This window comes from Rattus norvegicus, chromosome 8 (assembly GCF_021556685.1).
Source record: "Rattus norvegicus strain SHRSP/BbbUtx chromosome 8, alternate assembly SHRSP_T2T, whole genome shotgun sequence".
Taxonomy (NCBI): Eukaryota; Metazoa; Chordata; class Mammalia; order Rodentia; family Muridae; genus Rattus; species Rattus norvegicus.
Window position 1 is genome coordinate 36061801 of NC_141541.1, and position 24452 is coordinate 36086252.

At 44.2% G+C, this 24452-nt stretch overlaps 1 protein-coding gene across 1 annotated transcript in view; it reads left to right on the top strand.

Annotated features, from left to right (window-relative positions):
- The window catches only part of Prdm10 (PR/SET domain 10), a 103488-nt gene that overhangs the window by 46512 nt on the left and 32524 nt on the right, over window positions 1-24452 (top strand). The window contains 7 exon segments of the mRNA NM_001427772.1: window positions 241-444; window positions 6125-6197; window positions 8222-8339; window positions 11718-11847; window positions 12428-12670; window positions 17798-18145; window positions 20005-20160. Of these exon segments, the coding sequence (NP_001414701.1) occupies window positions 241-444; window positions 6125-6197; window positions 8222-8339; window positions 11718-11847; window positions 12428-12670; window positions 17798-18145; window positions 20005-20160 (1272 nt within the window).

The window sequence follows — 24452 nt, forward strand, 5'->3', positions numbered from 1 at the left end:
CACCCACATGGCAGCTCACAACCATCCGTAACTACAGTTCCAGGGGATCTGGTCCTCTTCTGACTTTTTTTGGGTTCAAGTGTACATGTGGTGCACAGACAAATAGGCACAAAACAAAATAAAAACATATTTAAAAGAAAGTTGTGCTTCCTCTAGGGCTGGAGGAATGGCTCAGCAGTTAAGAATGTGTATGGCCTTTCTCGAGGACCCTAGTTCAGTTCACCTTCTCTTTGGTTACAGGTTTCTCTTGATAAAGGAGACAGAAAAGACAGGGATTTGCATGAAGACCTGTGGTTTGAGTTGTCTGATGAGACCCTTTGTAACTGGATGATGTTTGTGCGCCCAGCCCAGAACCACCTAGAACAGAACCTGGTAGCTTACCAATATGGCCACCATGTGTATTATACAACAATAAAGAATGTGGAGCCCAAGCAGGAACTGAAGGTACAGAACTGGATCTGCAGCTGCCTGCCGGCCAGGGGGATGATTAGGGCTCTTCCTATAGAAGGATCCTTTCCTGGTAATTCCTCTGTTATTGAGTGACTTCAGCCTTCCTGTTGCTTCCAGGATCCCTCCCCTTCACGGTTACAAAATCTGGATGCTCACATCTCTTACATATGTACATGCGTAGAGCCCATGCTATCCTTACACATTTCAGATCATTTCTAGGCTGTTTATTATCTACTGCAATATAAATGCTGTATAACAGTCATTATGCCTATGTATGGGAGCAATGGCGAGCCAGCTCTTCACTTCAGCACAGACGGTGATGTCGTTCATGAATATTCACTCTGTTGGTGGTGGAACCCTGACCAAGCAGGGCCGACTGTACTGTGCACCATAGACTTTTACTAATCTTGTCAATGAAATGGAGTGGGGCTAGGTCATTTTTATGTGTCGGGGGCCTTCATCAAGGTGTTAAGCATGGGGCGAGGCCCTCTCTGTGCTGGGGACACTGGGGATAGTGATAGGGTGACTGACGCTGTCAATGCCAGTGGATGTGCTGAGGAAGAGTTACTTGTGAAATGGGAGATTTTATAAACTGAGATTCAGATGTATGCCTAAGACTTCTTTATCTAAAAATTTAATTTTTTAAAGAATTCTATGTGGTGGCTTCTGATTTCAGAAATAATCAGAATATTTTGAGGATAATTGTTAGAATTTATTTATGAATTCAATGACATAATAAAAATTGTGCTATGATTCTCTATGTAAATGAACATTCTGTTTTTTTGGGTTTTTTTTTTTTCTCTTTTGCACTGCCAGGGGTTGAATTTTGGTATTTTTACATGACAGTCACCTACTCAGCTACACCCTGGGCCTCTGGCTCTCCCTGAACAGCTCAGACTGCCCTTAAATTAAAATGTGCCTAGCTTCGTCTCCCTAACACTGATAGTATAGGCATGTTCCACTGTGCACAACTGACACAGAAGTTTTCTCTGTTTCCCATTAGGCTCTTTAAAAATATTTTCATGAATTCTTTGGTAATTTCATGCAGTGTATTTTGGTCATAGTTACTCCCACTTCCTCCCATTAACTCATTCCAGAGCTGCCTGCTCCCTACCCCCAAATTTGTATCACAAAATTAATAACACACTGGTTCTGGTTTGTGCTGTGGGGGTGCGCATCCTTTGGATTGTGGTCAACCTATCAGGACCAGAGAGGCAGGCAGGGCTTTCTGTAGCTCTGGCCAGCTTCTAACTTACACTATGCAGCTAGGGAGTAACCTTGAATCCCTGGTCTCCTGCTCCCGCCTCCTAGCTGCTGGGATTACAGATTTATACTACCAAGTGTAACTTCCAGTACATTTTGTAATAAAGAAAAAGCCCTAAAAGGATAAAAAGAAAAAGAATGCTTCTTAGTTACAGAAAGATGTCTCACCCATTCTCCCTCATCCCTCTCACCTGGGCCTGGGTAGAAGCTACTGAGCTGCATCCTCAGTTCCCTTTCTCTTTGAAACAGCAGATGGGACTGTGGGGGTGAACAGTAAGATGTAATAAATGCCAAGGCTAGGAACCTGGCTCAAGGGTGCAGAACTCGCCTAGCATAGGCAATACACTGGGCTTGATACCTAGCAGTGCAAAGAGCAAGACAAGGCTGGGCGTGGCTTTAATCTCGGCACTGGGAGGCAGAGTTCAATGCCAGGCTGCTCTGCATAGAGAGTTATAGGGCAGCCAGTGCTACATGGTGAGACCCTGCCAGAGAGAGAGAGAGAGAGAGAGAGAGAGAGAGAGAGAGAGAGAGAGAAAGAGAGAGAGAGATCCCAATCAGTCAACCAACCAAAACAGATAAAAAGGAAGCAGTAGAATGGGAGAGGTCTTTGTAGTGCAGTCACGTGTTTGGATATGAAAGCAGGAACAGTGTTTTGTACATCCGGCCTCACTAGATGCAGGTGGAGAAATGCAGGAATAGGGGTTAATTGGAAGAAACAAATAGTAAAGACATGTTTAAGTAATTTCTTAATAATTTAAAGATTCATAAAGGGCTCAAGATCTAGCTTGGTGGAGAAGGCTTGCCTGCTGTGTGTGGCACTCTGGGCGAATCCTCAACATTGCAGAAGACAAAGATATAAACCAGCAAAGCATGACTTACTATCTTTGTTGGTTTTAAATTAGCAGCAGAAGAAGGTGAAGTTTTTGAAACAGGGCTGGTGAGATGGTTCAGTGGGTAGAGACAGGCACTTACACTGATGACTTGAGTTCAGTCCCTGGATCCACAAGGTGGCAATAGAGAGCCAGCTCCTGAGAGACTTTCCCTAACTTCTTTGTCCACATATCCCTGCACTTGTGCAGGTGTACACACACACACACACACACACACACACACACACACACACACACACACACACACAGCACACACACCAAAAACAACAGCAGCAACAAAATAAAGCAAAGACTTTGATTACAGAATTACAGCACTTTACAGAGTAGGAATATTTCTGAACCAAAATGTTCAAGTAAGACAGATCTCTCAGAGATAATCTGAGGAAACAGTTGTAAGAAAAGAAAGAACTAGACATATTAAAACATGGTAATACTGTATTTCCCGACTCTAAGACATAGCAGCTATTAAGATGCTCCATTAAGAAAATTGCCGTCAGGTTTTCTACTGCAGCCCATTCATAAAATCAATAAAATGGTTGTTTCTTCATCATCCAGGGAACCACTTTAAATTTGATTAGAGCTCAATTAAAGATTATGCCCCACTGGCTCATGCGTAACAAGGCACAGTTAGCCCCACGTACTTCTTTTTTAAAGATGGTGTCTCACTATGTAGGCCTGTCTGCCCTGGAACTCACTCTGTAGCACAGGCTATCTTCAGCCTAACTGGCTCTCTTGGCCTCCCAGTGCTGGGATTTCAGGCTGTCCCACCATGCTGGACAAGCTGAGCATGTCAACATAAGTGTTACATCCTTGTTTCTGGGGTATTCTCCCACATCACTGCTATTCCGTCTGCAAGTCTGGACACTGCTCTGCCCCACGGGTTTGCGGTTATTCAGCACTGAACAGTGCATGGAAATTAATGAGCTCTCTGATCACATCAGCAGGAACTTTGACAGTTCTGCTTGGTGCCCTAGCAAGACCCCGAAGATGTTCACCAACCTTGTGTTGCTTTGAAATTTCTCTTCCGAAGAGAAATGACAGGTTTTTTGTTTGTTTGTTTGTTTTTTTCCTCCAGTCTTCAATTGCATTGCTTTGCAATTGTTTAAGCGGCTCTGAGCCCGGTAGGAGGTGGGGACAGTCCACAGGGCCAGGCTGTGCAGAAGTGAGAAACAGGGTACTGACATTAGTGGCATGGAGGCTAGTGGGTACCAGGTGTGAATATAATACCTTCTGATTCCTCTTCCAGGAACAGCAAAGTGTTCAATTTGGGGGGTGGGTTTGTGGGGGGGGGTGTTTTTGTTTTGTTGAGACAGGGTTTCTGTGCAGCCCTGCCTCACCCTCTTCCAAGTGCTGAGGTTCTGGATGGAAGCTACTGTGCCCAGCTAGATTCTGATTTCTGAGATGGAAAAGCATGCGTCTCGGAACTGATGGATTAGGAAAGAATTTGTAATAGGAAAACAACAAACTTCATAAGATAATATAACCAGAGGAGCACAGTTAAGGAATTGTGGAACACAGAGTCTACAGAACGTTGTTCTATAGAAGTCTCCTTATACAACTACAGTCATATATATTTAATGCATGATTAATTCACTTCGAAGTTAATACATATTGAACTGCAGGTGTGTTTCCTACATTAAGAAAAATAAAGCTTCCCCTCTGTCTAGCAGACTTGAATCTAAGGGAGAGGTGAACAGAAAGATGTAAAACAGCTAATATCAAATGGAGTAAGTGTCGTAGCACAAAGAGAGTGAGTAACAGGACAGGGACCAACTTGGATATGCTGGATAGAAGGCTTGCTAAGAGGGGAAGGCTGAGGACAGCAGAGTTAGAGGGACCAACACCAACCCTGCATTCCCGGAGTCCAGCTCCAGGCTGGGAAGTACTCTGCATGTTCCGGTAGCTGTCTTGGCCCATTGGTGGGTTGTGACGAGGCTGAGGTATGTAGATGTACTGGGGAGATCACCGAGTTCTTTGGGCATCATCCTTAAGCCTTTCAGGTTTACCATAAAGTGAGGAGTCAAATGGAAACCTGTACCAGATCTCCCTGGGCCTAGAGAGATGACTCAGAGGTTAAGAGCGCTTGCTGTACCTGGGCTCAATTTCCTGCAACCACATGATGGCTCACAGCCATCTGTAACCTCCAGTTCCAGGGTTTTTGATAACCTTTTCAGGCAAGGCATATGTGATATGAAGACAAAATACTCATACACAGAAAATAAACAGATGAAGAAGGAGAAGAGGATGACCACCACCACCACCACCACCACCACCATTGTGGCTGGGAATTACAAGGAAGAAGGAGACCAGTTAGAAGGCCAGGTGGTAGTCTAGCCAGGAGATGGTTGTTGGCGTGAATCTGGTAGCTTAAACACTGAATAGGTAATGTGTCACATCTGAGGATGGTCCTTGCTAAAGGTTACTGAGACAAATGGAGAAACAGAAGACATGTTTTAAGTTTTACATCTGAGTACCTGCTGGGAGGTAGGACATTTAAAATTGGAGATGGCAACTTCTGACAGTGGTAGAGCAGTTTGCTAGCACATATAGAGGGTTGCACTACAAAATCAAAATGACAGCAAAACCATTCTTGCCTAAATATTAGAGATGAAAGCTGAGCATGGTAGTGCACACTGGTAGTCATAGCTACTCACCAGGCTGAGGCAAGAGAGTTACAAGTCAGAGGTCAGTCTGAGCAACTTAGTAAAATCTTGTCTAAAAATAAAACTATGAAAGGGGTAGGGATGCATGCACAAATTCCTGGCCTCTATCTTCAATCCTGCATAAACCATATATGGTACACAATCCTTTAATCCTAGCAGTTAGGAGATGGAAACAGAAGGACCCGAAAGTCAAGGCCATTCTCAACTACTTACTGAGTTTGAGGCCAGCCTGGGATGTGTGAGACTCGAGGGATGAGACTAAAGCAAAAGAAAAAGATTTAGGAGTTGGTTATCGGCATGGAGTTGGTTGAAAATGGCTGTGATACCAGAAAGGAAATAAGACTCAGGGTTTAGACTAAGCTTTGAGCAGCAGCAACATATGGAAGTTTGTAGACAGGGCCGGAGACAGCCAGGGAGAGTGAACAGAAGCAGAAGCTAAGGGGGGTAGGGAAACCGGGAGAACATTTGGTACAGTCCCATCCATGGTCCCATCACTAACCTGCATGACAGATGACAGCTGTATAAAGACCCAGATTTAAATGTAGAGTTTTAACTTTAAATGTAGCTGTTTTATTTAGGTAAAGATACAATGAAAGTAAACCTTGAGATTTTGTTTTTTAAATAACCAGATGAATTTTTTCGAAGGAAGAGGGAACAGGCAAAGCATCTGGATCCTCAATGCCCCATGGGTCATCTGCCAGATGAGTATGGTGGAGGCCCACGGTGTGGCTGTTACTGTTGATGGATATGTTAATGAAATGCCCGAGTTGTTTCATGTAAGCAGGAGGGGTAGTTTAAGCATGCAAAGCACAACTGGCAATGCCCGTTGGTTCTTAATGATGTCCTTGGTTCTTCTAGGTGTGGTATGCTGCATCCTATGCCGAGTTCGTGAATCAGAAAATCCACGACATATCTGAAGAAGAAAGGAAAGGTGCTTGGGCTTTTGTGTGTACCTTTTTTACACGTAGCCTCTGATTTTCCCATCTCAGTATATCTCCCAAGATCCAAGAGTAGGTTTCTCAGAGCCACACGTCTCCTTTTTATCCTAGGGTCCAATTACACCGACAGGTTTACACTTCTAGGGCCAGAAAATAGTATTGAATATAGTGGAAACTTCCTGCCATCAAATTAGGACCCTGGTGTCAGAGGAAGATGCCTGTCTGGAATTAACCACATCTGAACATATAGTGAAACAAGCACCAACCTTGGTTATTTTTTTTTTAATGTAAATGTTATTGAAGTATATTCTACCTACAGAGGGATTCACAAGTAACGAAGTGTATACAGCTTGGTTAATTTTCACAGGGACACACCTGTGCAGATCACCAAGTATACTGTCCTGATTTCTAATAACACTCACTAATTGCTTATTAATGAATCGTGGATGAACAGAATGATATGATAACAGGAGCATTTTTTTGTATTTGGGCATCTGTTTTTTTTTTTTTCCCTTTTCTTTTTTTTGGAGCTGGGGACTGAACCCAGGGCCTTGCGCTTGCTAGGCAAGCGCTCTACCACTGAGCTAAATCCCCAACCTCGTATTTGGGCATCTTTTGCTTGAACGTAGTATTTTCTTTGTTTCTGGAGCTGGGAACTGAACCTAAGGCCTTGGGGTTGCTCAGCAAACGTTCTCCCACTGAGCCAAACTTCTAACTTCCCGGTGAACATAGTTTTGAGCTAAATTTACATTGTTTATGTAAATTTGTATATTATCATTGCTGTCAGGGACTCTACTCATGACTGTATAACCGTTTGTCTACCTTGTTGTAGATTTAGTTGTGTGGTGTAGTTATGATGTTAAGTACCCAGAATTAGCTAACATCTTATTGGTTAAAGGCATGGTTTTCCACAAGACTCACTTTACACAGGAGCTCCAGAATTCTGGGTTCCCTTGCCACTCATACTTCTGTCCACAATTTAGGGACTCCCCTTACCCCTGCAGGCTTCATAGTTTATTAGAGTAACTCCTGGAACCCAGGAAAGTACTAAAATGAGTGATTAGAGTTTTATAATAAAAGATAGGCCTCAGAACCAGCCAAATGCAGAGACATAGATCTTAGAATGACGTATGTGTCCTCCTGAGGCACTGAACTATTGAACCCAAGCATAAAGGCTCAACTTTGTTGTCCAGAGCTTTTATTGAAGCTTTATCACACAGGCATAACTAATGAGGTGGTTGGCCATGTGATTGAGCTCTGTCTCTAGCTTCCCTTCCTTCCTGATGTAAGACACATCAGCAAGCTGAAAACACCAACCATCTAATCACAAGGTCATGTCTTTCTAGCCAAAGGAGCTCCCACCTTGAGACAGCAGGATAAAGTCAGGTAGGATGTGGAACCCCCATCCAATAACAAAGAACCTCCCGTCATTCAGGAAGTTCCAGTGGCTTAGAGGTTACCCCCAAAGGACCAGGCATGAAGGCCATCAGGTTTTTTCCAGCACACAACTGTGGACAGGAGTGTGCCTGATGTCTTCTTACGCATGTGTTTTAAGAGGTGTTCTGTGCACACTTGGGTCGGATGTAGAGCTGGGAAAGGAATGGATGCTGGGTCATGGGTATGCATATATTCAGCCTTTGGAGATATGGATGTTTTGTTAGACCGTATTGGCCACTGACTTTTGTTGTGATAAGATATATCCTTAATTATGAAACTTGGATCTGAACCAAGAAGTTATCTAAGTAAAGATCTCCTGAGAGTTTTTATGTGTCGAGGGGGTAAGGGAGGGTGGTTTGATACTGTGGGTCTTTTGATGCCTCACATGAATGCTTTAAAATAAGATTCTAAAAGCCACTTCTCTGCCAAATTTTAGCCTTTGATTTTATAACAAGAAATTAATGCAAATAGCAGCTCCTGTCTACAGTGAGATAAGAATGGCGGAGACAGCAGGAGCTCTGTCTTCCTGGGGTCTGTTGATCATCAGCCATAAATTATGATTTCTCTTCCATGGCTACAGTTCTTCGAGAGCAAGAGAAGAATTGGCCATGCTATGAGTGCAACCGGCGGTTTATCAGCTCAGAGCAACTACAACAGCACCTCAATTCTCACGATGAGAAGCTAGATGTGTTTACCAGGTGGGCGTGTGTGTGCATGCGTGCGTGTGTGCGTGTGTGTGTGTGTGTGTGTGTGTGTGTGTGTGTGTGCACGAATGCATGTATGTACAGGTAACCAGGTGGGCTGCTGAATACCTTGGGGACTTTTTTATTTGCTGTTTATTTTTTTCCAGAAAAACCCATACCTATGTTGAGAGATCCTTTACTCCTTTACCCTGGTTAACGCTCCTTTAACTACATTCTGAATTGGGAATTTTTTAAAACTACTTATTATTTTTATTTTATCTCAATGGGTGGTTTTCCTGAATGCATGTCTGTGCACCATATGTGTGCACTGGTGGAGCCCAGAAAACGGTGTCAGATTATCTGGAATTGGAGTTACAGACTATTAGTAGGTGCTGGGGGTTGAACCTGTGTCCTCTAGAAGAACGGTCAATGTTCTTAACCACTAAGGCATTGCTCCAACCCCCTGAGTGAAGAATCCTTAAGACATCATATACATTTGATGTGATATGCATCCTGATTTTCACACTTTTCTGAGCACTATGATTTCTTATATACTTAATTCGTCCATATTAAAAAGAGACAGGGGAGAGTCATGGAGGATGGATCAGGCAGTGGCTGGGTCAGATTGGGCTTACGGGAGATGGTACAAAGTTTAAACTTTAAGTATGACAGGTGGTCTTTAGAAAGTCTTGGTCAGAGAAAGCTGTGATGTTGGGTTTTCAAAAGACCATTCTGGATAAAAATGAGAATATTAGTCTAGCTAATTCTGGGGTAAGACTGAAAACCGAGTCTCATAGAAGTTAGTCAACAGGTCAAGTGGAGGGTGAGACTTCCTTAGAAAAGGGCAGTAGTAACGGAATAGATCCACTTTTAGAGGGTTTGGAAAGATAGGTGCTGGCATAATACTACATTTAGGAAAACAGGGAAGAAAATATTCTAGGGAAGAGCCATGTGATTGCCTACAATTCTGAGTGCTAACCTTGGGTTCAGGGTCACAAAATAGGAAAGAGACCACAGCAAGCCTGTGTGCTGTTTTCCAGCCACGAGAAGACTAGTAGAGATAGGGCAGGGAGCTTAGTGACACAGGCTTGTGGCTTAATTACACACCTCAACAGAGGGAGAATAAAGAAGGGCAATAGGGGTGGGGCCCCAAAGCAAACAGTGATTATGAGCGTCCTGGGAGAGCCTGCTGTGGAAGAAGAAAGGGCAGGGGTGGGAGTGGGCATGAGAGGCTGAATCCAGGTAGCAGACAGTGTGATCAGGAGAGCAGAGATGCTTTCTGGTGGACAATGGGTGGATTAGGGATAATGGAGCTTTTTACTAAGATGACAAGGGCTAGGATAGGACCATGGAGTGAGTGTCCATGGAGGGGACAGTGCAACGAGAATCAAGTCACTCATGCTTGAATATCCCTAAAAGTGTGCACATGCTTCATTGTAGCATTTTTATACTGCATTATGACTTTTCGTTTGCTTGCCTACAGTCTCTACCAGATCTCTGAGGGTAAGAACTGTCACATATGTTGCGATGTCTTTAGTGCTTAGCATAGTGTATGACACATAGGTAAAATGTTCACTAGCTACTATTAATAATGTACAACTATCATGTTTTTAGGTGTGATAATGACATTGTATCTTTATACTCATGTAAGCATATGTAGAGTTGTTAAGGTTCAGAGATGTTTATTGAAGTATTTTCAGATAAAGGATACCTAATGGGTAATTTGTGAGGAGGTAGTGGGGGTAAAGATAGCATAAGCTTGTCATAAGTAAGTCTTAAAGTTGAGTATCAATATATTGGCTCATTATTCTTTTCTCTCCATTTGCCTATATTCAGAACTTTCCATAAAAAAGAATCTTTTAACAGTTCCTGAAGTCCAGGTGAGGTGTTGGGTAGCTGTAGTCACAGGTCAGTCGGAGACTGACAGGCAGGATGATTCCCTTCGGCTCAGGAGTTTGAGTAGTAGTAAGACATCTCAGAAAAAAGCAAAAGGAAAAACATTCCCGGAAAAGATGTATTTGTTAAGTAACTGTATGGAAGAGTGAAACAGGATCTGATTTATATTATATGCATGCCACACACGTATAGCTCTTCGTTGCTATGACAAAGTAAATGAGAAAGTAATCCAAGGGGAAAGGATTGATTTGTTCTTGTGGCGGAAAGGGCGTGGCAGAGCAGAGCTGCTCACCTCACAGTGCCAGACAGCAGCAAATGACACCTGTGGTAGTGGCTTTCTCCTTCTTAGAACATCGAGACCTCCAGTATGTGAGATGGTGCTGTCTGCATTTAGAGCAGCTCTCTCCCACTTAGGAAACTCTCTCTGGAAACAGTCATACACACAAAGGTTCTTTGCTAATGTCCAGGGTGCTTCTCAGTCTAGCCAGGTTGACAGTCAAGGCAAGCCATCATCACACAGGTCTTTCAAAATAAATGTGTGATGTTCTTTCTGAGTCCACCCACACTGCTTCCTGCCTTAGCCAGGACACCTCATACATGTGGGGCAAGTATTCTGTTGCTGACTATAATGCAATCTCAGTCTCTCTCTCTCTCTCTCTCTCTCTCTCTCTCTCTCTCTCTCTCTCCTCTTCCCCTCCCCATCCCCTCTTCTTTCCTCCTTCCCCTTTTCTGTCCCCCTCCCCCTTTCCCTTCCTCCTTCCTCTCCCTCTCCTCTCTTTCCCTTCCCAATATGGTTTGATGTGGTCCAGGCTGGCGTTGACCTTGCTATGTATGTGGCCAAGGATGATCTTGAACTTCTGATTTTCCCGTGTTCACTTCCTGAGTGTTGAAATCACAATGGTGTGCCACCACCCCTGGTGTAGCAGTGCTGGGGAGCTCGGCGAGCACCCTACCAACTGAGCTACAAGCCACGCCCAGGAGTCGTGGGACAGGGCTGCTTTGTGTGTCTGTAATCAGTTAAAGGGGACTGATTTAATGGGTGGTTACTTGGCCTGTAATGGAAGAGTGGGGGTTAGAAATTTGTTTGGACTGTCTAGAAAGTGGTGGAAAAGAAGACTTAATTGAATTTAGCCACATTTCTGGGAAGGTGCAGAAGCTGATGCAAAGGAGAAAGAGTGGACTGAATGATGGGAGGAGCCATGGGGCAAGCAGGTCCGTGCTATGTGCTTTCCTCACCTCCTTTCACCAGCAAAGTGTTAGCAGTGCTTTTATTTTTATAGCTCTTATTTCCTCCCAATAATTTTACGACATCCCTGCGCTAAAGAGAAGCTGGCAGTGTAGAAAACACACATTAGCCTAACAGTGCTTTCCATCAAAGAAGAACCGGGGAACTAATAAAGTGAGGAACTCAGACTCTGGTGTCTGTAAGAACTCCCAGGGAATAATGCATGGGGTGCCAAGTGATGACTATTTGTAACCCTGATCTCTTGTCCCCAGAACAAGAGGCAGAGGAAGGGGTCGAGGCAAGAGGAGATTTGGCCCTGGCCGGCGGCCTGGACGTCCTCCAAAATTTATCCGTTTGGAAATCACCAGTGAAAATGGGGAAAAGAGTGACGATGGAACACAGGTACTGGGCTCTGAGGAGCTCCTCTCCAGACGCAGCTGTGCTGGTGTTTATAATTCTGTCTTATTAGAGTGTTGTCCTGTCAGCTAAAGCAGGATTGGAACAGGACAAAGAGGACATTTTGAAGTGTTACTTACAGTTCAGATTTACCTTTACTGTGCTAACATTTTAAAGCTGACCAGAGGTATTCTGGGAAGCCTTTGCTTAATTAATTTAAACCATTAGAGTGATTGATACCCTAGAGAGATTTTATCATTTTCCTGTTCTGTGACCAGGAAACTGTTTTACAGTCTTTGCCTTTGGTACGTGTTCACCTGTTGGCTAACTTTCTTAGAGGGAGAGTATTATTTCAGCCCCATAATGCCAATCATTTTTAAAAAGCCATAGCTGGGTTCAGTGTCCTGTTCTATAGTCCTAACCATTCAGAAAGCTGATATAAGAGGGCCAGCCTAGAAAATGTAGCAAGACCCTCTCTCGTAAGTAAATTAATACCACTGATTCTAAATTTGAGCCAATAAGTAGCCCCTGTATCACCGATCTTCATGTAGATCGGGTGGTAATTCCTGGTGTTTGCGAAATTCAGGACTTGCTGCATTTCCCCGAAAAGGAGCAGTTTGATGAGGCTGAGCCAGCTGCTCTGAACGGACTAGATCAGCCAGAACAAGCGTCCATCCCAGTTCCTCAGCTGCCACAGGAAACCCCGTCTTCTCTGGAGCAGGAACCAGAAACTCACACCTTGCACCTGCAGCCACAGCAAGAAGAGAGCCTAGTGCCTACCCAGACCACTTTGACAGCCGATGACATGCGCAGGGCCAAACGCATCCGAGTAAGTGGGAACGGGCGCACACTTCCTGGCTGGCCGCTACCTTTCTCTTCTCAGACAGCTCTCTCAGGGCTTTGTGGTTCAGCCTGATAATCATTCACTTCGAAATCTTGTGTCTGGCCTTTCATGTGCCCCCTAGATCATCTTATTTTTCGGAAGTGCTTTTTCTCAGTGATTCTGTTCCTGGCAAGCTGACATGACTGTCCTAAAGTCGATGATTGCAGGCCTGGGTTTGGGCAGCTCATGAATTAGTATACTTAAAGTATGGTAGCTCTCCATGTTCCTGAATTCAGAGTTTCAAAATAGAGACTTAGGCTTATTTAATTACAATAATTATTTCTATTTTACTTAATTTTTTTTTCCTTTTCTTTTTTCTTTTTGGTGCTATAGATTGAACCAAAGGTCTTACATGGGCTAAGCAGGGACCCTTCCACCAAGCTACACTTTCCAACCTAAAATATTTGTATTTCCAGCCATTCTAATCTGAGTCTAATCATAGCCCTCAAGGAAATTCTGGGTAACTAAATTGGTTATTTGTAGTTTCCAGGGGAAATTAGCAAGTGTCCCTGGGAAGGGATCTGTCTCGGTTAATGGGGCAGGTTCAGGGTACACACCTGGCACAGCTTAAAGCACAGCTGTACATTCAGGAGCTGGTTAGTGTGTTACTGTGCAGTCTGTGTCTCCGCTTTAGGCTGCGAGTCTGCAGAGGTTTTCAGACTTGCATTTCCAACATGTTTCCAACATGGTTTTTGTAGTATTTTGTGGGCTGTATTTGAACCTGAGTTAGGAACTACAGTGTGTGTATACGGAAAGTAATATGGTTTTGTGTAATGTCTGTGTTTGTGGCAGCTAGTGTGTAAAAAGATTTGTTTACACTTGACTTGTACATAAAATGCACACGCACATGTGCGCAAGTGCATGTACATACACACACACACACACACACACACACACACACACACACACACACCTCTCTAGCCTTTTCTAGCTCTGGTTTGTTTGGTCTTCCTTTCTTCTTTCTTTCTAGCAGTGACTCGTGGAGGCACCCACGTGAGCCGGAGCGTCGTCTCCTGCCTTGGGATCTTGCAGCAGACAAGAGAAATTGGGCCTCTTCCCACTTGGTCTGTTTACAGGCTGGAAGGGCCCTTTGAAATGCATTTCATTTAACAATACATTTAAACATTTTTAGTCACATGACAGACTTGAATGACGCTGAAAACTGTTTAAATATCCTCTAAGAGGGTCCTGTAGTCAAAATACATACAACTTTCAGATCCCTCTATATAACTTCAAGAATTTCATTAATATATGCCGGAAGTTGTGTGAGCGGGTCTTTTCCAATACATTCTATGTATTATTTCCCTGTCTGCGCTTGTCCTCTTGCCCAGCTGTTACCACGTGTGCGTTACCAAGTTCAGGGAAATGCTTGCTCCATCCCATTGTTTTGAAGGGGAAAAAATAACAAGGCGAATACTTGTGTCAAGTGGTTGTTTGAGCACTTCGGTTCTTAAAAGAGGCGGGGTACAGGTCATCACAAGGCTCCTTGCATCAAAGCAAAAGCCACATGTGTGTAGCCTTTGAGGTCAATCTTAGTTGATCTGTCTTGTTTTTTTCCCCTCTCACACATTCTAAAAAGCAGGGCTGTGTATTTCTTCATCTTTTTATCCAGATTGGTAATGACCAACTGAAGGGAACTCTTGCGGTCCAATTGGTAATGTAACTATTTTTCTCTCCTCTAATGCTGCCTGCTCAGCTGGAGCTGCAGGTAGGTTTGTCTCCTGTGTTTCACATACCCGGAATGCTATTTCAGTGTTCGCTGACCTGCTGTTCTTTGCATACTGTGCTTAGGAAATACAGAATGAAGATACAATTTGGAAGCCCCTGTAAATGCAAACTAATGAATGGATGATAAGAGTTTATTTGCAAATAGATAAATTAGTAAATTGTGAGCTGTGGATTCCTCCTGTGCATTAAAGGCGAGGACAAAGCGATCTCCAAGGCCCTGCTAGCTCTGAAGCAATTTCAGTGCTGTGTGCTAAGGTGCTGGACGCGGACTGCACGGTCCGCTGTGTCTAAGCAGCCAACAGAGCTCAGGCTCTGGGGCTTCTAGTGTAATAAGGAACCAGTGTTAACAGAAAGCGATTTGCAGTTCTCTGTCAAATACTCTAGTGCAGCCTGAGACTGCTCCAGGATCGGAGAAGAACAGAAGGCCGGAGATAGGGAAGTCAGGAAATCACTTGTAGATGGGAAGAGACAGGCGTTTGGAAAAAGCTGTCTCTTGTGGGAGATAGATAACTCCACAGGAAGTCAACCATTGGATCGAAGGCACAGGCACTGATATTTTTGGTGCTGTTAGGGGACAGTACAGCTAGCGTTGTGACCCTGGTTTGGGTGTCTGAAGGAGAGTGGAGAGAGGTGTGTTGTTAACACACTAAAAGTTTTGAAAGCTGGGTGTATGATAGACTGAAGAATATTCTTTTCTTTTCTTTTTTTTAAACACAACCAAAACCCAACAAATAAGCTGATTCTTTTCTTTTTAGTCTCAGGATCAGAACAGTATGACAGTGAGTTAATAGTGTGGGTTCCCTTAGCTATTAATTTCAAACTTTAGAAACATTTTACAAGAGTCCTCGCAGAATTCACTGTAGTGCCATAGAGTTTAGACGGAGGCTACTACTTTGGCATCCCCAGAGCAGTTAGTGTACCACGTGGTATGGTAACAGTACGGGAGTTTAGGGATTAGAAGACCCACAATGCATCTGTGCCCAGCCTCCTTGTTTGTGATGGTTTCTTCTATGTACAAATGGCCCAGGTGTGGCTGTACTTGAGAGAAACTATCTCAGAGCAGAAGTAGCCTTCAAGTGGGTCAAGGGTGGGGGTAGCCCAGTACTCACTCACTCCCTTGCAACTCGAGAGCCACTAGCTCAGATAGAAGCAGGCCAGCTCTTGAGCACTCAGTGCTCAGGGCTCCATGGAAATGACACAGATGATAGCAGTTGCAATGGAACTAAGGCAGGGGAGCCAGGTGGCTGCTCTGTTAAAGCCGAGTGTCTGAAGGTACTCAGGCTAATCAGAGCTGACAGGAGCCTGAGGAGCACAGCGGAGCAGCGAAGAGCCGAGTTGTGGATTTAGCACCCAGGAGACTTGTGGCCCCTGTGCGATTGTGCAGCAGGTCTGTCCTTGGAAACCTGACCGAGGCTGCATCAGGGAAGTGCTTCTTAAACAGCAGACATGCTCTAAATCCCACATCTTCACTGAGCCTTAGGAGAGCATCTGCTTTTCTGGCATCTTCCCATAACATTCTGAAAGTAGAGGAAAATAGGAAGAGCCTTTTGCCAAGTGTGTGTCAGGATAATGTGCCAAGCAGCCTGAGGAGAGGAGAGCAACCGTGGCTGATTTGGAAGAGATCCGTTCTTCAGGATCTCTGTGGATACTGTCAGAAAGAACCTAGGAATAATGTAGAGTTTCATTTGGAAATACAGGGTATTCATTTTCAAGCCAATATGTGAGATTTTCCTAGTTTATTAAGGGATCTAGATTCAAAAAGGAATAAAATGTGTGCCCCTCCCATACCCCCTGCAGCCTCAGTCAGCTTAGGAAGACAACAGAATTGTTGTTTTCTACTCAGAATAAATGACTAGGGAGCATAGTAAATACTTCTCCTAGGCATGGTGGAGAAGCCGGGAGGGAGTGTTTCCTGGTATGTGAATTGGACCGTATTCAGAAATTTCTGTAGATCAAAAATATTTTGCTTTTCCCCATAATTATGTCACATTAAATATAGTTTTCAAGGTTCTTCTGATAAGCAATTGAAAGTACGCTGACACCAGCATTTTCTTCATTGCACAGATAATGCTTGACAATCCCTATTGACTTTTCAATGACTCTTCCTTATAGCTGTTCAGGCACAGCCATTCACAGGTATATTCTGAATAGTTTCCCTACCGTAAAGCTATCTAGACCTTTGCCTCTGTGCTTGAGGAACTTAGGAATGAGTCTTCCTTGTGGCACGATTAAGTATTGATTCTGTATTCTCTGTGTAAAAGATATTTGTGGGGCTTTGCTCTTGGTGGAATGTCAGTTGATTGTCCAGCAGCTGTGACAGATCTCACTGAAAGTCAGTCTTCTTTGGCTTGGATTCCCCGTGACAATTGCATGGATTTACAAGATAGACAGATAACCAGCTACAGAAGGACAATCAGTCCTGAGAAGGAAAGAGCAAAATTGACCGGTTTAGACCAGAGGCACAGCAGTGAGCCTAGCTTTGTCTAGAACTACCGTGGGAACTAGTCCTTCACACTCTCTAAGAGCTGAAATACATATTTTCCATGCATGATGTATTCATGTGTTCATGACATGCCCCATGAACAAATACACTCACAGAAATCTTCATTTCCCATTCTGCTCATTTTCTTTAATTGAGATCAATAATACACATTGAAAAATCCACTGACTTCATGCCTTATGCCCAAAGGACCCCATACCTGTGTCTTTGTCTGCCTCCCTCCGGGGAAGATCTGATTGCCCATCAGCTCCTCTTTCTGTGCTGTGAAATGTTTCATCTATTCCATATTCTTTCATGGAGGGCATCGACTGACCGTCACCCTCTGCTCTCACCACACATGTGTCACTTACCCAAGTGCTCTCTGTATCTCCAGTTTCTGCTCTGTTCTCTCTGCTCTAGGTTTTCTCCTTCCTTCCTTCCTTCCTTCCTTCCTTTTTTTTTTTTTTTTTTTTTAGTTTCTATTGAGGATAAGTTTTGAGGAGGGTGTGGTGGTGCATGCCTTTAATCCCAGCTCCTGAGATGCAGGGGCAGGGGCATCTCTGAGTTGTAGTACAGCCAAAGCTCCCTGTATAGTAAGATCCTATCTCAAAAAAAAAAAAAAAAAAAAAAAAAAAAAGGAAATAAAAAAGAAGGAAAACATGGTTTGAAATTTACTTAAATCCTTTCTAAAGGAATTACACACATATGGCTATGAAGCGAAAGCCTGAAACTGAGTGTTCACAACACAGTTTTGGGCTTGCTTCAGCCTCAGGTTCTCCCTTCCCCGTGTCCTTGAGTTCAGCCCCTCTGAACTGCAGGAGTCACTCTGGGTCTCCTCAGCCCTCCGCCCTGTTTGTGTCTTTCAGAATGCAGCTCTTCAGCATCTGTTTATCCGGAAGTCCTTCCGGCCTTTTAAATGTCTGCAGTGTGGGAAGGCCTTCCGGGAAAAGGACAAACTGGACCAACACTTGCGCTTCCATGGGCGGGAGGGGAACTGCCCGTTGACCTGTGATCTCTGTAACAAGGGCTTCATCAGCAGCGCCTCCTTGGAGAGCCACATGAAGCTCCATTCGGACCAGAAGACTTACTCTTGCATTTTTTGCCCAGAATCCTTTGACCGCCTTGATTTGTTGAAAGATCATGTGGCCATTCATGTCAATGATGGCTACTTCACCTGCCCAACTTGTAAGAAACGGTTCCCAGATTTTATCCAGGTGAGTGTCTGTGACCGACATTCCTGTCTGCTTCCACCTTTTCCTAAAAGTGGAAAACTGAGACAATCCGGCTGCTGCCTCTCATGCTTCTTTTTTTTTTTTTTTTTTTTTAAGTAACTTTGCAATAGTTTTCCAACTACTTTTCACACACAGAGTATTATTTTCCTTAGCTGTCCAGATCAGTGTTATTTAAATATCTTAAATTATATTTCTAGTAATAAACACTGCGTCTGGCGCTGGCAAGCTAGCCCAGTGGGTCAAGGTGCTTGCTGCCAAGCCGGATGATCTGAGTTCAGTCCCCGGACTCCACAGGAGAACTGTCCCTGCAACTGTCCTCTGATCTCCACGTGTGTGTCATTGCACACCTGCGCTAAAATAAATATAAAATCTTCTTGAAATACCACATCTGGTTATTATTTTTAAAAAGTCATTTTAAAATTCTTTGCCAAATAGCCATTACTCATGAAACAGCACAGAGTCTGCAGCATCCTTCTCCGTTTCTGCATGGGAAACATCTCCCTACCACTCTGCTTTCTCTCTTGCTTTAGGAAGGCTGTGTATTTGGAAGGACCAAGCACCGACTATCTCTCCTGTAGTATCGTGGCAAAGGGGGATAGAAAAATCCCAGAGTATCCCTGATTTAATTTTAACTGATGATATTTTTTATTCAGTAAGGAATTAAATCACAATACATTATATAAATATTCTTTAAATTGCTGGGTATGGTGGCTCACGCCTTTAATTCCAGTGCTTGGGAGGCAGAGGCAGGTGGATCTCCATAAGTTCAAGGCCAGCCTGGTCTACAGAGTGAGTTCCAGAACAACCAAGACTACACAGAGAAACCCTGCCTCAATATATATATCTTAAAAAAGAGGGTGAAATTTTATCTTAGCTCTCTGACAGTGATGGTGTTGGAAAGTTTTTCTCTGTAGAGTAAGGAAAGTTAAGGCAAAATGTAATGGCAAAAGGGACTCCAGCGTTAGTGAATCCAAGTGCTTCAAAGACTAGCTTGGTGGGTTTTGTACTTAGCTTCTGTCCATAGCATACTTGCTTTTTTCCTTTTCACTTCTGTGCTGGCTGTTGGATTCAAAGTCTCCTAAATGCTAACACACATTGTTCTGTTGAGCTTTAGCTTCTCCCAAAGCGCCTTTTTGTTTATTATTTATAGCTCAGAGAGTTCAGAACCTGTCTTTCTCTATCTCCACTCCCACCCAAGTACTGGAGTGGAATCCAGGGTGAAGGTATGAAATTACCTGAAAGTGAAGAGAGTCTCTTCCTGTCAGGGAGGATGGCAGTCAGGGCTGTGCTCGGGAAGTGGTATTGCCAATGCCATCTGATCTCTATCTTTCATTCTTCAGAACCTGACCCTTTTCTTCCAGAGATTGAACCTAGAGCGTGCATGGCTGCAGGCAGTTATGTTATACTGAGCTACATCCCACCTGCTTTAATAGGAAGATATGAGAGGATCAGCTACTAATGAAGCAATTACCTCTACATGTGTAGAAACAGAAATGAGGACAAATGACTTTTGTTTTCTTATAGGTAATTTTTAGCAAGATTCATTTAAACCCAAAGCCATCCCGCCATTAGCCTCAAAAAAGAAGATGTACAAAAGGTCAAGACAGTGCTCTTACTTCTATGCTTTAAGTCACTTGGGAGGTTCAGATTTATGGGGCTTTCTGGCCTGTTCTATTTCTTTGTGACAAGGACAGTGTGTGTTACTGAGGGCAGTCCTCCCTTGACACTGGACAACTGGCCAGGCTGCTGAGAGTCCTCGGTGGTGCGTTGGCTCCCTCTAGCGTCATAGCCAAGTCTGACCCTTTCTTTTGGCCTGAGCATCCCCTGGTCTTTACTGCCAGGTGAAAAAGCATGTGCGAAGCTTCCACTCGGAAAAGATCTACCAGTGTACGGAGTGTGACAAGGCCTTCTGTCGCCCTGACAAACTGAGACTGCACATGCTCCGGCATTCCGACCGCAAGGACTTCCTGTGTTCCACCTGCGGGAAGCAGTTTAAGGTAGGAAGTGAACCTGAAGCCTGTGGGGACTGGCCTGCCCAGGATCAAATCAGGCTCAGGACAGGCACCTGCTTGTTTCATGGCTTTGTGCACATGTCCTAAGAACTAAATTGCTACTGAGGGAGTCCAAGAGACCAGTGCATTTGCTTACTGCTTAAATCAAGAGGTCTTTTCTGTTGTTGAACATTTAGTCAGATAAGAGCCCGCAGGTAAGTCCTCTAAGCAGCAGGATCTTCTCCAGTAGAGCTCTCAGAGGGGACAAGCCTGAGGGTTAGAGAACTCTGGTGAAATACATACATGGCTTGGCATGGAATTAGAGAAAGGAGCTTGAATTTGAGGCTAGCCTGAGCTATATAGTAAGTGGCTAGCCAGTTTGTGCTACAAAAGTGAACCCAAATGTAAGCTGAGTGAAACCCAAACCAGCAACCTGCCTGGAATTAAGAAGACACCAAGTGGGGGGTTGGGGATTTAGCTCAGTGGTAGAGCGCTTGCCTAGGAAGCGCAAGGCCCTGGGTTCAGTCCCCAGCTCCGAAAAAAAGAAAAGAAAAAAAAAAAAAAGACACCAAGGGGAAATCTGCAGGAAACTCAGCAGCTGTTAGTGACAGTCACCGCTAAACACTGTTGTAGTCACTTGTGAGACAGGCTGAAAGAGGGCCAGTGTGACAGACGGTTCAGTGGCCAAAGGCACTTGCCACACAAACCTGAGAATCTGAGTTCGATACCCAGATCCCATGGTGAATGGAGAGAACCACCCAGAAAAGTTGTCCTTGGCCCTTCTTGTGTCCTTGTGGTACTTGAATGTCCTCGCCACACTAATGATCAATAAAATTAAATAAGGAAGAAGAAGCTGAGATGGATTCTTGGGAGAGGACAAGTGAGAGGTCTGTCCCTATGGAATATGAAAAAGAAGAGGCTTAAGATCTGTGGTGCACCCATTATAGATTAATTATGGTCATATTTGTGATGGCTTATAGTATATTATCATGATTGAAACCTCTGAGGAACTCCACTATGACCTATGTATGACAGCATCTACCTGGAATCTCAGTACTCAGGAGGCTGACACAGGGATTGCCATAAGATTGAGGCCAGCCTAGGCTATGTAGCAAACTAAGGGCCAGCCTGGGTATAGATGAGACCGTGTTTCAAAAACCAACATCGGGGGCTGGGGATTTAGCTCAGTGGTAGAGCGCTTGCCTAGCAAGTGCAAGGCCCTGGGTTCGGTCCCCAGCTCCAAAAAAAAGAAAAAAGAAAAAAAAAAAAACCAACATGGGCTGATGAGATGGATGATGCAGTAGGTGGGTCTGCTTGCTATTGCACTTAACAATCTGGGTTTGATCCCTGGAACACATGTAGTAGAGGTAGAGAACCGGGTGCACGGGTTATCCTTTGTCTGTACATGCAAACCACGCCATGTGCATGTGCATGCTTGTACACAAGTTTTAAAGAACTCCAATGTGAACAGTATAAATTGGATTGTGGTTTTCCTATCTTTTCTTTTTCCTTCTTTCCTTCTTTCCATCCCTCCCTCCCTGCCTGCCTCTCTCTTCCCTTCTTCCCTCCCTTTCTCCTGCCCAACCTACTTTCCTCCTACTTTTCTTTTCTTTGTTGTCTCTCTTAGATAGTGTTTTCTATGTAGACCAGGCTGTCCTCAAAACTTACTCTTGGGTGCTTTTGCCCTGTAGGTATTGGGGTTACAGGCACACACCACCATAGTCTCGCCTCCTCTCCTTTCCCTTCCCTTCCCTCTCAAGTTCTCTTTCCTTTCTTCCTTTCCCTTCTCCATTTCCCCATCTCATTTCTGTGTCCAGTGTCATCTTGGTTCCTGTTAGAATTACAGCCCGTGAAACCATTATGTTCTGCACAGTGGTCTAACCCTCACTTTCTCCCATATACTTTTCCTTTACATTTCATCTTTCCTATTCTATTCTCTCCTTTCCCCTTCCTTTCTCCCACCCCATCTCTTCTTTTTCTCTTTCCTTTTCCTCTCCTCTTTCCCCTTGCCCCTCCACACCTTCTGTCCTGGATGTGGGGAAACTTAGGGTTTTGCATATGTTAGTCACAGACTCTACCAACAATTATATCTCCAGTTTCCATAAAGCTTTCTTTTTTTTAAGATTTATTTATTATATCTAAGTACACTGTAGCTGTCTTCAGACACACCAGAAGAAAGCATCTGATCCCATTACAGATGGTTGTGAGCCACCATGTGGTTGCTGGGATTTGAACTCAGGACCTCTGGGAGAGCAGTCAGTGCTCCTAACCACTGAGCCATCTCTCCAGCCCCCTCCATAAAATTTTCTAAAGGAATCCTTGTGCTGTGATGCTGACATTTGCCAGTCCACCTGTTCTATCCATCAAGCTCTTCATTGTTTTTTGCTACTTTGAGAAAGAGTCTAGGCTGCCTCAAGTGGGATGTGTTGTTCAGGCTGGCCTTGAGCTATGGTTCCTCCTGCCTCTGCTTCATTAGTATTGGGATTATAGACATGGGACACTAGGCCTGACTTAATACTTTTTGACTATTTTTATGCCAGTTATTATTTTAATGTTTAAGAAGGTTAAAAACAAAAAGAGTTGGGCCAGCCAGATGGCTCAGTGGATAAAGGTATCTACTGCCAACACTAACAACCTGGGTTCAGTCCCCGGAGCCACATACTAAGAACTGACTCTTGCAAGTTGTCCTCTGACATCATACATCCACCATGACATGTGGGTTTCCTCCTACAAATAAAACACATGTAATACAAACTTTAAGAACAAAAAGAATTAAGAAGAAACCAAATCTTTCTGTTTCTGTTTTCTCTTTAATTTCATTCAGTCCTGGTAGATGGAGTGGGGCTGGAGTCAAAGCTACTCTGACCATTAGAGAAGAGGGTTGTCCTGATTTGACTAAGAACTTAATTGTGGGGGAAGAAGTAGAAATGAGAGTCTGGAAGGAGGATCTGGGGCATGAGCAACCACCAGTGCACCCACTGGAGCGCTGCTCGGCATGGTAGATGGGAGCTTACGGGGCTCTGGGACCCCAAGTCCTCTGACTGCAGTGACTGGAGGATGGAAGGCTGGTGGAAGGCAGCACCTTAGGTTAAGTCTGGAGTTGGCCAGTATGTCTGCTGTTAGGAAGAGAGCTGGTGGCCGAGTGGGAGGGAGGGAGGGAGGGAGGGAGGGAGGGAGGGAGGGAGGGAGGGAGGGAGGGAGAGAGAATATGCTGGCATCTTCCCACCAGACCCAGCACAACATGACAGCCCCTCTGGCCTCACCTTTCAGACCACTGCCAGTTCCTCCTCTGGCTGACTCCATCTTGGAGCAAAGCTGTGTGTGTGTGTGTGTGTGTGTGTGTGTGTGTGTGTGTGTGTAGGGGGGTGGTCCATGGAATCCTTCTTTGCCTTGACCAAGAGGGCACCACAGCCACCATGACTGCAGTGCCCTTTTCAGACTCACTGGGAACAAATCTGCTGTTGTGGCCCTTCTGAGAAAACTCTGCAGTTGTCTGTGCAGGAGGATCCCACAGTTCTCATCACGGTATTCACAACCACACAAGGTCTGGTTCCTTCCTCTCTGGTCCCTCCTTCCACTTGGCAGCCTTGTTGTGTGGAGTTACTTCAATGAGGGGTCCTGTCTCTCTATTTGATCTTAGACCTGGATTAAAGTCAACTTTCAAAGTACCATAATTTCACCTGGATGACACTACTCATCTGGATATTTCTTGATCTCTGAGTGAAATGCTTATTCTGAATACCCATAGGACCTTCTGCTGGTGACGCTGTCATAGCTCTTACATAGCTAGTTCAAGTGAGAGGCAGGGGAGTGCCGTTCTTCCTTGCAGCTTTTAATATTGTTTCTTTGTTATGTACATTTAATGTTTTGATTTTTTTAAAGATTTATTTATTTTACATATGTGACTACACTGTCACTCTCTTCAGACACACCAGAAGGGGGCACTGGATCCTATTACAGATGGTTGTGAGCTATCATGTGGTTGCTGGGAATTGAACTCAGGACCTCTGGAAGAGCAGTCAGTGCTCTTAACTGCTGAGCCATCTCTCCAACCCTAATGTTTTGATTATTATGTGTGGAGGGGGATTTCTTTTCTGGTCCTGTCTATTTGGTTTTTTTATGCTTCTTGTACCTTGTTAGGCATCTCCTTCTTCAGATTGGAGATATTTTCTTCTGTGATTTCGTTGAAAATATTTTCTGTGCTTTTGATCCCAGTTTCTTTTCCTTCTTCTATTCCTATTATTCTTAGATTTGGTCTTTCAGTGGTGTCCCAGATTTACCGTATGTTTTGTGCCAGG